The sequence below is a fragment of the Conger conger genome, chromosome 17, assembly GCF_963514075.1.
Source record: "Conger conger chromosome 17, fConCon1.1, whole genome shotgun sequence".
NCBI lineage: Eukaryota > Metazoa > Chordata > Actinopteri > Anguilliformes > Congridae > Conger > Conger conger.
The window spans coordinates 8,483,702-8,498,408 of NC_083776.1; the positions used below are offsets into that span (position 1 = coordinate 8,483,702).

Sequence of the window (14,707 nt, forward strand, 5' to 3'; positions counted from 1 at the left end):
GTGTATCCCGCCGGTGTAGAGAAGGGAATGAACACACGATTCAAAATCTACTGTATGTCCTTATAATTTTAAAAATAAATAAAAGCCAGAAAGGTTGGTTTGTCACACTCAAAATGTATGTCCTACAGAATCCGTTGGATGGCCAAAGAAGACGGAAGGCGGAAGTGCTTTTCCAGCCGTTGCACGCGGAAGGACTCACGGATCTCTGGCATCTCCTTTTTGGGAATGACACCGAAATGTAATTAGAATTACACCAGAGACGTCCTTTATTGACAGGCCTGTCTTCTTCAAAGAAATCAATTCTGAAGGGCCTGGTGAAGTGCTCTATTAATTTTAAATCAGTTTAGCTATCATATATCCTGGATATATATATAGATAGATTTCGTTTTTGAGAGGTCAAAGCCAAGGTTGTGCTGAAAGAGCTTGTTGGGGGCTGCGCACTCTACCAGCCCATATTCAGTGTTAAATTATTTTTGTTGTGTAAGTTGACTGCTCCGGCTGCTGCGATACGGTGTATATGTCCATTGTAAAATTTATGTTAATAAAAACGACAATAAAAACACATCTTTTCCTAATTCCAGAGATAATTATGAAATTCCATATCAGGAGTTTGACTAATTATTCATGTGCCATGCACAGGACAGAAAATGTAACAACATTACAGAAATCACAAAGTCGAATTAAAATGCAAAGACATTGCGGTCCTCAAGAGTAGTTAAACTAATTAAAATGATTAAATTAACAGCATGTGGGTGTTTATAGTTGATAATGATATTATCCTGTGTAGTAATAGTGCTCAAATTGTGTAAAAAAAAAAAGACATGCTAAACTTGTAATAAGAAAAAAATTAAAGAAAACAAACTAAACCATGATAAGACAAATCATATTCATTTATTCAAAGGCTGTGAGAGCAGAACACTGACATTTCTGCACAGAACAAACACAACTCCACTTCAAAGTTCCAAGTAAAAGCGGAGAGGAAATCCTTGGTTTTGACCATGTAATGTCATGTATTATTTCAAATTGCCTAAAGCAGAGGAGAGACTGAGGATGATGCATGGCACACACCAAGCAAAAAAAAAAAGGCATACAAACATGTACAGCTGCACAAATAAATGGTCCATTAAACAACAAATAATTGAAGTAATCTTTTCTAATGATACACATCCCGTATTCCATAACTGTGTTTGAACCATCCAGAGAGCATGCAACAGGATACACATGGTCTATAGTTTGTAAAGCTTTACAAGAAGTATACAACTTCCGCATTCGACATGCATGTTCCTGTGCATGCGTCATCCAATTTAAACACTTTTGTCTCCCCCGACCACACCAACAACTTCCAAATGACATTTGAGCAACAAATAATACACATTTCATTATGAAGCATAGATTTATGTACAGGGGCAGTTGGTAGCCTAGTTGCTAAGGTACACGACTGGGGAAAAAGTAAATAAACAAACCTCTCAAATGAGAAATAATAAAATAATACCTTAAAAAGGGGCAATGTTGGAGCACCCATGCTAAAATGCCACCTCCCCGCCCTTCAGAAAGTTACTCAGTAATGTGCTCATTCAGGGAAAATTTTGATTACCAGGCTCTTTCTGGTTGGTTTGCAGAATGTGTGCAGAAAGAGTTCGCAAATAATAGGGTGAGGAATATTACACAAGCATAAACGCACAGCCTTTTAGGATCAGCCTTGAAATCATTTGCTGCATTGCTACACTGTAATTATGGATTACCGTCAATAACAATAATTATTATTGTTCCAGTCGTACAGTATGTTGTTCGGTTTTTATACGAATAGAAAAGGGAGAGATTCTTAAACGCATGACTGAGTGCAGTGAGCGGGCAGACCGATGGCTGCACGTCCGCTCGAGCTCTCCATCTGCACTGATCAAAACGTCCGGGCCGTGTGCTGCTGTGCGACTCTCCATCACACCGGCCCTGATAAATAGGGCCATCCCGGGCCCTGTGGAGACTCTAATGAACCTCACACCAGGCAGGGCGGGAGCTACGGCCCCTGGCCCTCTGCCCCACTGCAGCTCACCTCCCCGCACACAGTGCTGCCCTCCAACATCTCCAGCATCCGTACGGAAATGGAATATAATATTTCACATAAAATACATGGTCCGTCTGTGAAATTCAACGCTCAGAAACAAATTGAAAGGAAGATAAAGTACTTAGCAAACTTGGATGTCTAGCCGCTCAAGCCAAACCACAAGCGAGGACTCTTGGTGTTACACCCGACTCGGAATTAAGTCTCACTTAGACTATGTAACCAAGATTGCCTTTTTCATGAGGAATTAGAGGAATATAGCATGTGTCAGGCCATTCCTCTCTCTGCAAGATGCTAAAAAGGAGCTGACACACGGATTTGGTTTTAGTCACCAAGATTACTGTAATGCACTGTTGACAGGACTGCCAAAGTTGATTGATAGATTACAACTTGTACAAAATACTGCGTCCAGAATCTCAACAAAAAAAAGGAAATCTGAACACATTACTCTTTGCACTGGCTTCCAGTGTCTTTTAGAATTGATTTTAAAGCACTTCTACTCATCTACAAAGCTTTTAACGGTTTAACACCATCATACATTTCAAGAGTGTCTGTCAGCATATGTTCCAAGCTGAACACTTAGCACGTTTACTTAATGTTCCAAGAATTAAACACAAGAAATCTGGTGAAGCGATGTTCCGTTTTTATTCTCCAAAGGCTTGGAATGCACCGCCAATTGCCAGGCAATCTGCCAGGTAACCATCCTGTACACTTTTAAGAAACCGCTCAAGATTCATGCCTTCAATTAGCTTTTCTTATTGTATTCATGGTTTAATGGTTTTAATAATACATGCTTTAACTTTAAATTCATGATGTGTATTTTGATGCATACTATATTTTATTGTGTTTTACATTTTTATTATGTTTGGGCAGCAAACTGCATGTAAACGCGTTATATAAAGTTATTAGTTCATTTATATTATTTTTAATTCAAAGTTTCGGCATGTAAGGCAGATGTCAGATTGATCTGCCTTCTTGCCGTTTTGCTTGTTCTGTATGATTTTTTATATTTGTTGCAGGTTGTATTGCCTTCAAGCCATATAGCTAAAGACCTCACGTTTTCATGTTGCTACCAGAGTTGCAGTAGCATCACCTTCAACAACCCGTTTTCCACATTTCTAAAACGATCTGCGTTTACTAGCTAATGACCTGCTAATAATTCGACTTGAGAAATGGTTCATCAGTCTCACCAATTGATTTACTTCCCAGGAACAAATCAATCCTGATGAGTTAAATCTTAAAAATGACATCACCCCAGGCATTTTTAATTTGTGAGTAGCAGGTAGGGGGAATGTGATTAAATTCAGTCAGTCTTGAAGTCTGTTTACAAAGAGGATTTCCCTGCCAAATCACAGCACCCCCTAGTGTCTCATCTCACAATCAAGCAAAATCTATTCTTTACTTTCCAGCCCGTAGAACTATTATCCTCACGATACTAATACTTTATGTCTGGTCACAAAGGTACATAGAATACAGACCTGAGTATTTTCTCTCAAATTCTTTTGAGCCAAAAGTCACTGTTCAGCTCTAGCAAAGAGAGGTCGGCCAACAAAACCACAATCAGGTGCGAAGCCTTTGTTGATTTCTGTGGCGGGGACGGAGAGAAGCAGACAGATGGGTCCGACTCCATCGCCTTGATTATTATTCCTGGATTTCCGCTCGGTCGACATCCGTCTCGTCTCCGTTTGGGAACCCCTGCCACCTCTCCCCCGTCCCATCCCAGGAGCCCCGCGCGGACCCTGCGGCAGCTCCCTGCGCCCCTAAACGAAAGCAATTTAGCTCCTGTCTGTGCGGGTTAATGCCAGACTGCGGGAAACAAAGGTGGACAGAACCCAGCGACCTGAGTGCTGATGGAGCAGGGGTCAATTAACCTGGAGACACAGGGGCTTAGGGGGAGACGGGGCCTGACATGCCAGCGGGCCACATCACCACAGTCAGTACCCTGTGTCTGTATCCCACTCCGTACACCGCCATCACAGGCCATCCATTTCCCCATCACAGACCTCAGCCATTAGACGCCCCTCACACTATTCATTTATCCATGTGTGTTTTATTCCTACGGATGCGAAAAACAAATGGTTCGGGAGCGGAGAACATCGTCGACGCCACGATCCCCCCCCCATCCGTCTCTGACAGGGAGGAGAATCTATACGGCGTGCCGCGGGGAGAGGGGAGAAATGAAGACGGAGTCGTTCGGTGCGGCCCGCGCGGAGGCGAAGGCGTTCGTATTTGGGCTCTGTCACGGGGTTTTACGGGACACATTTGTTTGGGAGGTTTGGCGCGGGGCCGATCGATCTCGGCGCGGCTCCGCATCGCTACGGGAGCGAGCGTCACGGGGGGGGAAAGCGTGGCCCAGGACCGCGAGCGAACGCTTTCTCCGCCGCGACGAATTCAGATCGGACTCGGCCAGTGGCGGAGATGAAGGCCCTCCGTGCGGCCAGCCCACTGCGCCTGGCGCCATTAGGGAGGACCAGGCCTTGGTTACATTACATTACATTATTGGCATTTGGCAGACGCTCTTATCCAGAGCGACGTACAACAAAGTGCATACCCATAACCAGGGATAAGTTCGCTGAAAGACCCTAGAGGGAAGTACAATTTCAACTGGTTCCCACCAGTGAAGCTGGCTAGCAGGCAGCAGCAGCCGATGAAATAACTACGCCTCCTCATGCTAATCGGGGTTTTCTGTGTCAATGGGCAATAATCACTGGCTGGAGTGTGAGATGAGAAAGCGTTGCTCTGGTGCAGGATGCTCAGACAAAAGACCTCCCCCTCTGCCCATCCTCCTCTCAGTCTCAATCTCGCATTCCAGACCAGTGTTCATTAGCCCAGCTCAGGCTTCCAGACTGAAATACTCAACTTTCATCAGGTTTGAGCATTTGGGGGAGCGCGAGTGCGCGTACGGCTTGTTTGTTCAAACAAGAGATATGAAATACCGTCAGTAATTTTGGAGGAAACATATTAATCATTCACATATCGCTGATCAGCTCCCTTTGAAGTGGCGCGGGGGGGGCACAGACAGGCCTGTGAAAAGGTCAACTTTTCAGAAAGAATATTTCATGAGAGGAAGGGGAGGCTGATTAATGAACTGTGCGCCGAAGTAGCTTGGGGGGGCTCTGACTCAACGCGCAGCGCTGATTAAGGACCCGTTAACCTTGCATCACCAGGTGTGAGGTTCACTCTGACAGCCGACTCACTCTGGATTTCACAGAAGAAATGCAGAAGCAGATAGTGTTGATAAACACTCATTAGGTTACACCACTCACGCAAGGCTTTAATTAGAAACGCATGGATACGGATGCCATTAACTCGAAGGAGGGCACTACAGTAAACACACCACTTCCTTCACTCACCTACAGTAACTCCAACGGTACACTTTACTCTGATAGTGTACACACGAACCTGAGCGGACCGGCATAAACTCCGCCGCATTAAAGCGCACGCATGCAAACAGACGCGCGGCGCGACCTTGAGTAGTTCCTCCGGCGCACAGGCCCGCGTGTGCCTGGTTCCAGGCCCTCATTACCGAAGCATCCTCTCGACAGGCCCCCCAGACAGCCGCCTCATCTCGACAGGCTGATTACTGTGTGCCACGTACGCGCACAGAGCACCCCCCCCGCGCGTTTAGAGCAGAGGGGCCTCAGCCCGGGCGCTGTCAGCCCGGGCCGGAGACGCTGTCACCGCCGCCCGGACGTTTAAAGTCCCGGCTCATTACCGCACGTCTCCCCCCAGCGCCGGGGTGAAAGAGGTGTCATCGCTCAGGAAGCGCTACCCGGGGGAGGCGGGAGGGGGGGGGGCACAGGGTGGTCTCCAAACACGCTTCAACGTGTGACACAGCCATCTGAGCGCCTTCTGGCATTTTACCCAATTTATTATTATTTTTTAGTTTTTTTCATCTTTGGGAGTCACGCCTTCCTTTCCTGATTCACACCTCCCGAGCGTTTTACAAAACGCATGGGAGCCGGCCAATCGGAAATTCAGAATTCAACCTGCGGCCTCTGATTTGACTGTGCAGGAGTGCATTAAGATTTGGCCCGGGCCGTATCCCTGACAGGCAACCAGCCAATTAAGCTGTCCCCTGGCACTGCTTAAGCCTTGTAATGACAGAGGTCACTGGAAGTAACTCAGACACAGAATTACTCTCCCCCACCACCACCAGCTCCTCTGGGGGCTGCGCTCACTGACCCCCCCACTCTGCCTCCAGGGAAACCATTAAACCATTAGCCCACACGCTCCGGAAAAAAATGGCAGCATCTTCACTTATTCCTCATAATGATATTAAGGGAACACAGTGCTCGGTGATAAGCGTGAGGTAATTGCAATTAATTACCCTGATTATATATTGTAATGAAGGATTAAAGCTTAGGAGTGCAAGGCGCAGTATTGCAGCGCTCCTGCCTGTGTTCTTACTGATAGTCCAGGCTCAGGTACAGCGTGCCTCACAAGCAAATCCTCTCAAATCCCCTGCCCACCACTTCTGAAAAATCTTAATGAATACGGATCGTGAGAAATCCTCAGAATGCCTCTCGGTACGACCAAATGATCTGACTGTACAGGGGTTTATCCAGATTATGCCAAGGCTTATGCCTTTTCCGTCAACACCATTATAAAAACACCCCCGTACAATTAGGCAGAGGGTGCAAACTGTGAAGTGTGGACAAGTTGAACTTCCTTCACGAGCGATGTGAAAGCCGTCCGAGTTTCACATTAAAATGGCAGCCATTTTGTGCCAAAAGTGTGGGAGACAGCCTCAACGTGGTGTACGTGCATGTCTACAGTGATATAACTGAGCTTACTTATGCAATGTGGGCCTGTTGCTGATGTTAAACAGGGTGCACAAGGGTGACATTAGCGGGGTGCATTAAACAAGCAAAAACAACCATCTTCATTTCAGTAGAGCCTGAATGTATAACCACACCACTGTTGTTTTCGAGATAACTTTTTTCCTTTTTTTAAATTTATTTATTTATTTATTTAAAAGACTCTTCACATTTTAATCCCCTAAAGCCGTTTTATGTAATTAAATAAATAAATACCGTTCCCTCCCCTCACTCTAGGGAAATAACTCATACATATTTCAGCAGAGTGTCTGCCAATGCTGAGAACGGCTTATTGCAGACACCAAAATCAAGCCCAGTTTCCCTCCGCAGAGTCCAAGCACATGCTTTTGCAAGATTTTTTTTTCCCTGTTATTATTTTGAAGGGAAAGGGAGAAATGCATTTTGGCTGAGAATATTTTTAACAAGTTTGAGTTATGGGGTGTGACGGATGTCGGTGGCACACTAGAAGTGTGGCACACTGGCCTGTTGCGATTTTTTGGTAGCATAAGAATGGTTCATGAGACTAAAATCCTCAGATGGGCATGTCTGCGTCAATCTCTAAATCACACAGTAAAAATCACAGTCCACAGAAGACGACTTGCGAAATTGAAAGTTTCATTACCGTTTCATAAACTGCAAAAGATCTCCCCGATTACGTGAAATATTTTGATTGGTTGCCTTGAGGTCTGCAAGATATCCAGAAACTCACTTTAATTAAAGGAATGCTCCCAGGAAGAGTCTGTAATCATATGAAACGGCCCCTCAGCATTGAACGAACCAGCTTTTAGATTTATTTCCTATGTGCAAAATGTTCATTTTCACAAGCTTAGGATGATCAGACGTCAAAATGCGCCCACGCTCAAGTGACAGCTAAACCTGGTTTCAGAGCTCAGAGGCCTGTTTGCATCGTATCATTACCTGCGCCATTACGATACTGGCTAATATGACAGCTTCTGTTCTTTAATGAGACAGGATGCTTACAGCAAGAGGGCTGCACTGTGCCCCCGTCTGACCCGTCAGTGTACTGTAAAATATACTGGACGAATCGCACGCGACGTTGCCAAAACATCATTTACTCACTGCTGCCCGTCCCTATTAGTCGAGTCTACTAATTTGCCTCTGTGGTTCCCGTTTTGTGTTGTCCGTTTTTGTTTCTGCCCCACTTTCCGTTTAATTTTTCACTTTACTGTTTTCCTGCACATGGGAAAGAGCTTGAGGAAAGTATTAAAAGTATCTAAGAAAATAACCTCTCTTCTCTAACTGTAATTAGGATTAGGATTATTGATACGGGGCCGCTGGAGGAGATGATCTCAGGCAGATCCTGCTCCTCCCTCCCCTCTTCACCCCTGGAGTCTGGGATTATTCATGGGGCTGGGAGTCCTGACAGCTTAATCATGGAGCCGGGGCTGCTGGCCGCCCTTTCCTCTTCACTGCTGTCGGACTGACCTACATGATGCAATAGTCTCTTCTGACACCCAGAGAAAGTCTTCTGCATGTCTGCGGCGTCTGACTAAGCACAGGGAGACAGGGCTGCTTTTTTCCCCCCCCTTCAAATATTTTCCCCAAACTCACATTTCGAGCGAGTTCAGCAATTATACGAAATGAAATCTAACTCCATTGCGGAAACTACGTCTGAGGAGTAAGAACGGCTACCTCTGCATTTGTTACTCAGGGAAAATCTGAGGTTGAAACTCAGCCACTACGGCCAGATCCGACTTCATCGGAACAAAAGCTGATGCAGCTCCACCCGGTTAAGAGTAATGAGAGTGGATCTGTACATTACATTCGGCATACATCACATCCATCCAGAAGATACCTAGACGATCTGCAGAGGCTCGCAAATCAAAAGTGGGGGAGTGCATTCAAGCAGGCCGGGCAATAAGCAGGTAAACTACGTGCCACGGATCTGCGGGGCTGTCTAGGTTCATAAGACTACAGGTGATTACGCAGATTAATCAGCAGGCCCTCCCAGTGATGCCAACTGGCTGCAGTGTGAACTGCATCCACCATTACTGCACAGACTACTCCCACTACAGAAAGCCCCCCTTAGATAGAACAAGCCTTGGGTGAAGCAAAAATAATACTCCACTGATTTAATACAATTGTGCAATTCATCTTTTCCTTAAACCAGGGATCGAGGGAGGCAGAGAATTGTAATATTTGCGTTGTACTGGCCAAAGCTGAGCAAACCCAGAAATGGTGAAATTCCACATCCGACATGACAATGTAGAAACATTTTTTAATGTTGCTGTGAAGATGCATGTGTGTGTGTGTGTGTGTGTGCGTTAGAGACGCCTGCTCATAAATATAGTCCCAATAAAACCACTTACTGTAGGTAGGCCTCTAACAATTTACAATTGCAATTTGTGCTTTCATGAACTATGAAGTGGAACAGTGCTACAGCATGCATGCACTCAAAGGCTCACAATAACTAAAGGAGTCCCTTTAGGATCAACAGCCACACAATGAAAAATGAATTATGAAAAACAAGCAGAGGGTTTCTTCCAAACCCAGATACCTTGGAGAGATAAATACCCTCTTACCGCTGAACTGAAAAATTACCAACATTTCAAAGAATTTTTGAGTGAGTTGGCCAAAAGTTTAAGTTTTAAATGTAGTAAATGTACCTTTTAATCCAAAGAGTTACAACAATCCAAACATAATAATATGGTTAATGGGTAAATAATTGACCTACAAACAAAATGTAAGCATTAACGAATACCTTTTGTTTACTTGATTTAACTGAATCTGAAACAACTTTGAATTTGATCAGACTTGACTGAATTGCGTATACCTTTATACTGCCATTTTACAGAATCTAGGGCAGTGGTTGGCAACCCTTGTCCCACAGAGCCACAGGGTGTGCTGGCTTCCGTTGTTACACAGCACTTAATTGATCAATGAAAGCGGTTGATTACACAGTCAACTCAACTCACCCCTTTTCCATGTCCAGAATCAGTTAATGTGAAAACAAAAAACAGTATATCCTGCAGCTCTCTATGACCAGAGTTTCTGTCCCCTGATCTGGAGGATGTAGCCACAATAAGATCCGCACAGCCATTGGGCCCTTGAGCGAGGCTCTTAACCCTGCATTGCTCCAGAGGAGGATTGTCTCCTGCTTATCTAATCAACTATACGTTGCTCTGGATAAGAGTGTCTGCCAAATGCCATTAACGTAATGTAATGTAATGCGTTGATTAAAGGAGGGGTATTCGGTTTTGCCTGCTTTGGCAGCTATCCTTCCTTCATTCCATAGGGGGCCTGAAGGTAAATATCACAAGTGGACCACACAGACATAGTGGACGTACAGCTGTCGTCCCCTGTGGACCCTCCCTTTCCCACCGCAGCGGGAGCGAGGAAATAATATTGAAAGGAACCTCAAAGGAACCAGAGGACAAAGAAGACGGTGAAGTAGTCCCCAGTCTTTCTGGTGTTAAGGCGGGGCAATTGCCTCTAATTAAAAGACAACAATACGAGCTGGAAAAGCGTGACGCTCTTGTCGGTTATGGATTATGAAAGCACTCCGCATCCCCCATCTTATTGCGATTCCACAGACTAATTTTGGGGAAGCTCGGGAGATGGATCCCGTGAGAAGCAAACAAAGCACTCCCGCAACAGCGTGACTGGAGGCTCACGCAAATAAACACTCCGCTCTATTAAAGGGAGAACTCATTAAACAATAAATACTCTTTGGGCAGGAGGATATTTCATTCATTCGGCCAAGCTTGCAAAGGTAATAAGTATTTGATTAACATGACAAAGACTGCATTGACGTGAGAGAATTGAACGGGGGGAGAATGATATTAGTTTATTACAGTCACACTTGTATTATTATGCAAGCTTATTTGACCATTTCAATTTGATGAGAAATAAGATTTGATTTGTGACAGGAGTGCATCTGCTTAGCGAATGAACATCACTGCTTCCGAGCATTTGTGTGTGGCTTCGTGTTGGGAGAAAAACTTTGATAACCTTTTTTATGGTTTGCGCTTTCTCATTGACACCATTTCTTCCACATTGACTCTCCTGAGGCCAATTCGAGTTCTCTAAATCTTGTGTTGGTAGGCAGCAGTACAAGCGCACTTTATTGAAAGCCATTTTTGTCTCAATGGGGTCAGGGCGTGATATTCCACAGTGAAATTAACTTAATGGCTTTTACAAAGAGCCCATTGAAGGACACTGAAAGAGGCAATTACACTTTTTCAGGGGCTCTATTCTCCTAGTAAATGCCACCATCAAAAGCAAATAAATAAATAAATAAAAATAAATAATTGAATTGTGTCTGGAGCTTCTGTTATTAATCATCTCATATCATTCCGTACACCTTTGCTTTTTTCAGCAATTGTAACAAAAATATTTTTCCATTAAAACAATTTAATGAGATTGTTTATATTAACAAAGTATGAACAAAAAAAACATTTTTCGGGCTCCATTTTCACAGTCTTTCAGCAACCTTGTTGAAAGTGTGATACATTTAGTGCTACTAAAAGTGCAATATAACAAAGATCAATTTTGTCATCTGTAGTGTCGGAAACAATAGAAAATAATGTGGGATCATTTCACATCTTTTCTGCCTAATTCTTCAGTAGCAACAACTGGACTGGAGTACCCTGCATTAGGCACTCTTCAAAGTAGTCCTGCCCAGCCATAACAATGAGCATAAAGCTTTAATTATACCTCTTACGGAGAGCTATACAGTCACTGTATGTATAGATCTCCAGAAAACAAAATTACCAGGCTGGGTTAGCCATGCCATGCCTCAGATGGAGGATCTACTTGACAGGCTGGGGAAGGAGGAATTGACTAGTGCTGAGGGTCCCAGAGTTAGGAGCCCTGACCTCCTTTCGGACACTTTGGATTGTTCCAGTTTTGTATGATGCCTTTTGGCCAGAAAGGGGAGTCAATTTCAATGTCTCAGGGACAAAGTGCTTTCTGAGTGGCAGTCTGAGCTGCTGTCACTTACATGATGATGTGACGGTGTGCAGCACACACCAGCCACTTACAAGTAGTTTCATTCATTGTATTTCACTCCATTATGGGACAATCGGGCAGGTAAAGTAGAATACCCAGGCTATACCAAGGGAACAGACTGCTGAGGGCACAAGTGGGTAAGAGACTGATAGGGTGGCACCTGAACCACAGACTAGAAAGGATGTGTGCCCATTTCTGGGAATGTGTGGTATACGTGGGTGGTATACGTGGTTTGTGCCCTAGTTTGTGCCATCAACTCACTGAACTAAGACAATGAGGGGAAAAGACGTTCCAGTGGACAGAGTATCAGGTCTTTTAGCATTGCAAAGGCCTCATCAGTATTGAGCCAGACCTGCAAAGTCGGGACTACCAAAAGCCTTTCCTCACACAAACAGAAGCAAACAAAGTGGGGTTAAGGGCTGTTCTTCAGGGGACCAGGGAGCTCTTAAACCTATAGTGTACATTAGCCAGCAACTGTATCTTGGAGTAGCCAGGTTTTCCAACATTGAGAAGGAGTGCCTCGCAATTAAGTGGGCTTTGGAGACTGATATTGCCTTCTCGGGAGGGAGTTCCAGCTTGACATTGACCAGCACTGCAGTGGCTGGGAGTATGAAGACCACCGACATTCGCTTGGACACCAAGGTCACTTTCTCTGCTGCCCTTCCATTACCAGATTAGCCATAAGCCAGGGGTGGCAAACCAGGTCGCAGACTACCAATCACAAAACCCATGATCCTCAGACAGTGGGCAGAGAGACATGGAGTCTTGTGCAGGTTTCTGACTGGAAAAGGGGGGAGCAATGTGAAAAAGAAACATCCCATGGTCTTTATGCAGGTTAAGAGTAGTTTTACACAGGCCTATAGACACACTGGTGGAGGATTTATTTCTATTAGGAATGTAGATACATTGTATATCATGGTTGCTATTTTAGTCGTAGCCCAATGGGTTCTGTACATCACTACACGAGTGGGTGAAACCACTCACGCACTCAGACCGGTTTGTGTTTGTGTGGTTGAGTGGGGTTACAGATTGTCTGTGATGGCAGGCCATTTATGGTTTGGGAATTTAAATTGCCGAGTTTCGCCAATGTGGTGTGAGAAGTCAAGAGCACACCGTTGTGAACTGCTATCCTCCCGGCCCCTTGCATGAAGGGTGTATCCTATGTTTATTACTCCAATCTTTTCTTGTTGGTAGAGATCCAGCATACCCATTGGCGTTTCTAAAAGCCGCACAGTTTCACCACATTTTTCTGGAGTGCTCACTGACTCACATGTCTAGTGCTGGCCTGGCTACTTCTAGCAGTGTGACGGGGTGTTGGTGCTGACAGGTACAGTAGCCACCAGTGGAATGAACTTACCCCATTTATTGGATAGGTCTTCCAGCCCAACTCGCCAAGCACAGCGGTGGTATCCAACAGGACCACTGCAAGGAAAAACAAGTCGCACATGTCAGCAAACCCTCTGACAGTATTCGGACAGTACAATCAGTAAACGAATGGATTAAGCTCTCTCCTCTTTGTGTTTCCTTAGTTTTTTTCCCCCCAGACTGCTCCCAAATGACTGCAGAGAACACTTGCTTGCTCTGATGTGATGCATTGTGATGCTGACTGGTAACTGACTTAACCCTTTAAGTATCACCCCTTTTCTTGACACAAGCTTAAAAATGACATACCTAAAATAAAATGGTTACTATTCTTGAACCTGCAGGCATAATAGCAGGCATAATACAAGTCTCCTTTAAAGGTACACCTTTGGGGTTTGTTTTCCAAGAGTCGGAATTACTCCAAATATTACTAAAACAAAGTTACAGAAGCTCAAACACAGCGAAAGTGGAAGCTTTTTTTTTTATTTTTATTTCCTCACTGAAAAGATTTTCTGTTTTTGAGTGGATACAATATTATTGGAGTTGTGGCCGGTGCCATGAGCACTCTGCTTTGTTTTTTGAATCTATGTCTATGCAGTTTTCCCAAAAAGGACATTTAGAGACTCCAAAAGGACACAGAAGCTAAATGATATGATGAGTTTTATGAAGTGTAAAATGCTGCATTTTGCTTACTAAACTATACAACACTTTATCCTGAAAAAAAGTGTTAGCACCACCCCCCCGCCTGTCACCCTCCCCCTTCCTCTCAGTCGCAAAGTACCTCTCCTTACACTGTCCTCAGACCGCAACAGGCCGAGAAGATCATAAAAATGATCACAATAATACCATCTTGTATACTAATATATTTCATATTATATTATACGTTTTTGTCAAATACTCAACCTCCAACAACAAGACAAACACATTCCATTATTGTACATGCCATTTACTATTCAAAGTCTGACTTCTTCATTTAAAAGCACACCGAATAATACAATATTTTGAGAATCTATTTGGATGCTCACCGATAGAAAATGGGGTCACGTCACTGAACATTCCCACCATTGAGCTGTGAACTATGTTTTCACAGCCTTCCTGAAAAACATTCACTCAGAAGAGAGATTAATTGGAACTTCTCCAAAGGAAGTCCTCTATTTAGATAGAGGCATCGTAAAAAAAATATTTTTTTAATTAAAATTCTTGTTAAAAAGTCTACCTTTTTTTGGCATAAAATCTCAAGAACTGTTTTTCGCTGAAGCGCAACAGCTACGGTTTCGTTGCGGTGTTATTTGCAAGTCTAACTAATTATACACCGTTGGAAACAATGTAAGTAGCTGAAATAGTTCTTAGTCATCACTTCAGTAACATGCCCTTTGATGAGTGGGAGTTATGCTGAATTTTCTTACACACGGATGGGGGTAGGGTATTTTCTCTGCAACCATGTTAGAAATACTGGTCAGAGCCGGTTGTACTTGGGCTCATCGTATTTGCGAGA

The 14,707-nt window shown here is 44.1% G+C and overlaps 1 protein-coding gene across 1 annotated transcript in view; it reads right to left on the reverse strand.

Annotated features, from left to right (window-relative positions):
• The window catches only part of epha6 (eph receptor A6), a 221,575-nt gene that overhangs the window by 183,991 nt on the left and 22,877 nt on the right, over positions 1 to 14,707 (reverse strand). Inside the window, exon 2 of the mRNA XM_061225681.1 lies at positions 13,208 to 13,272. Within this exon, the coding sequence (XP_061081665.1) occupies positions 13,208 to 13,272 (65 nt within the window). The remainder of the gene's footprint in view (positions 1 to 13,207; positions 13,273 to 14,707) is intronic.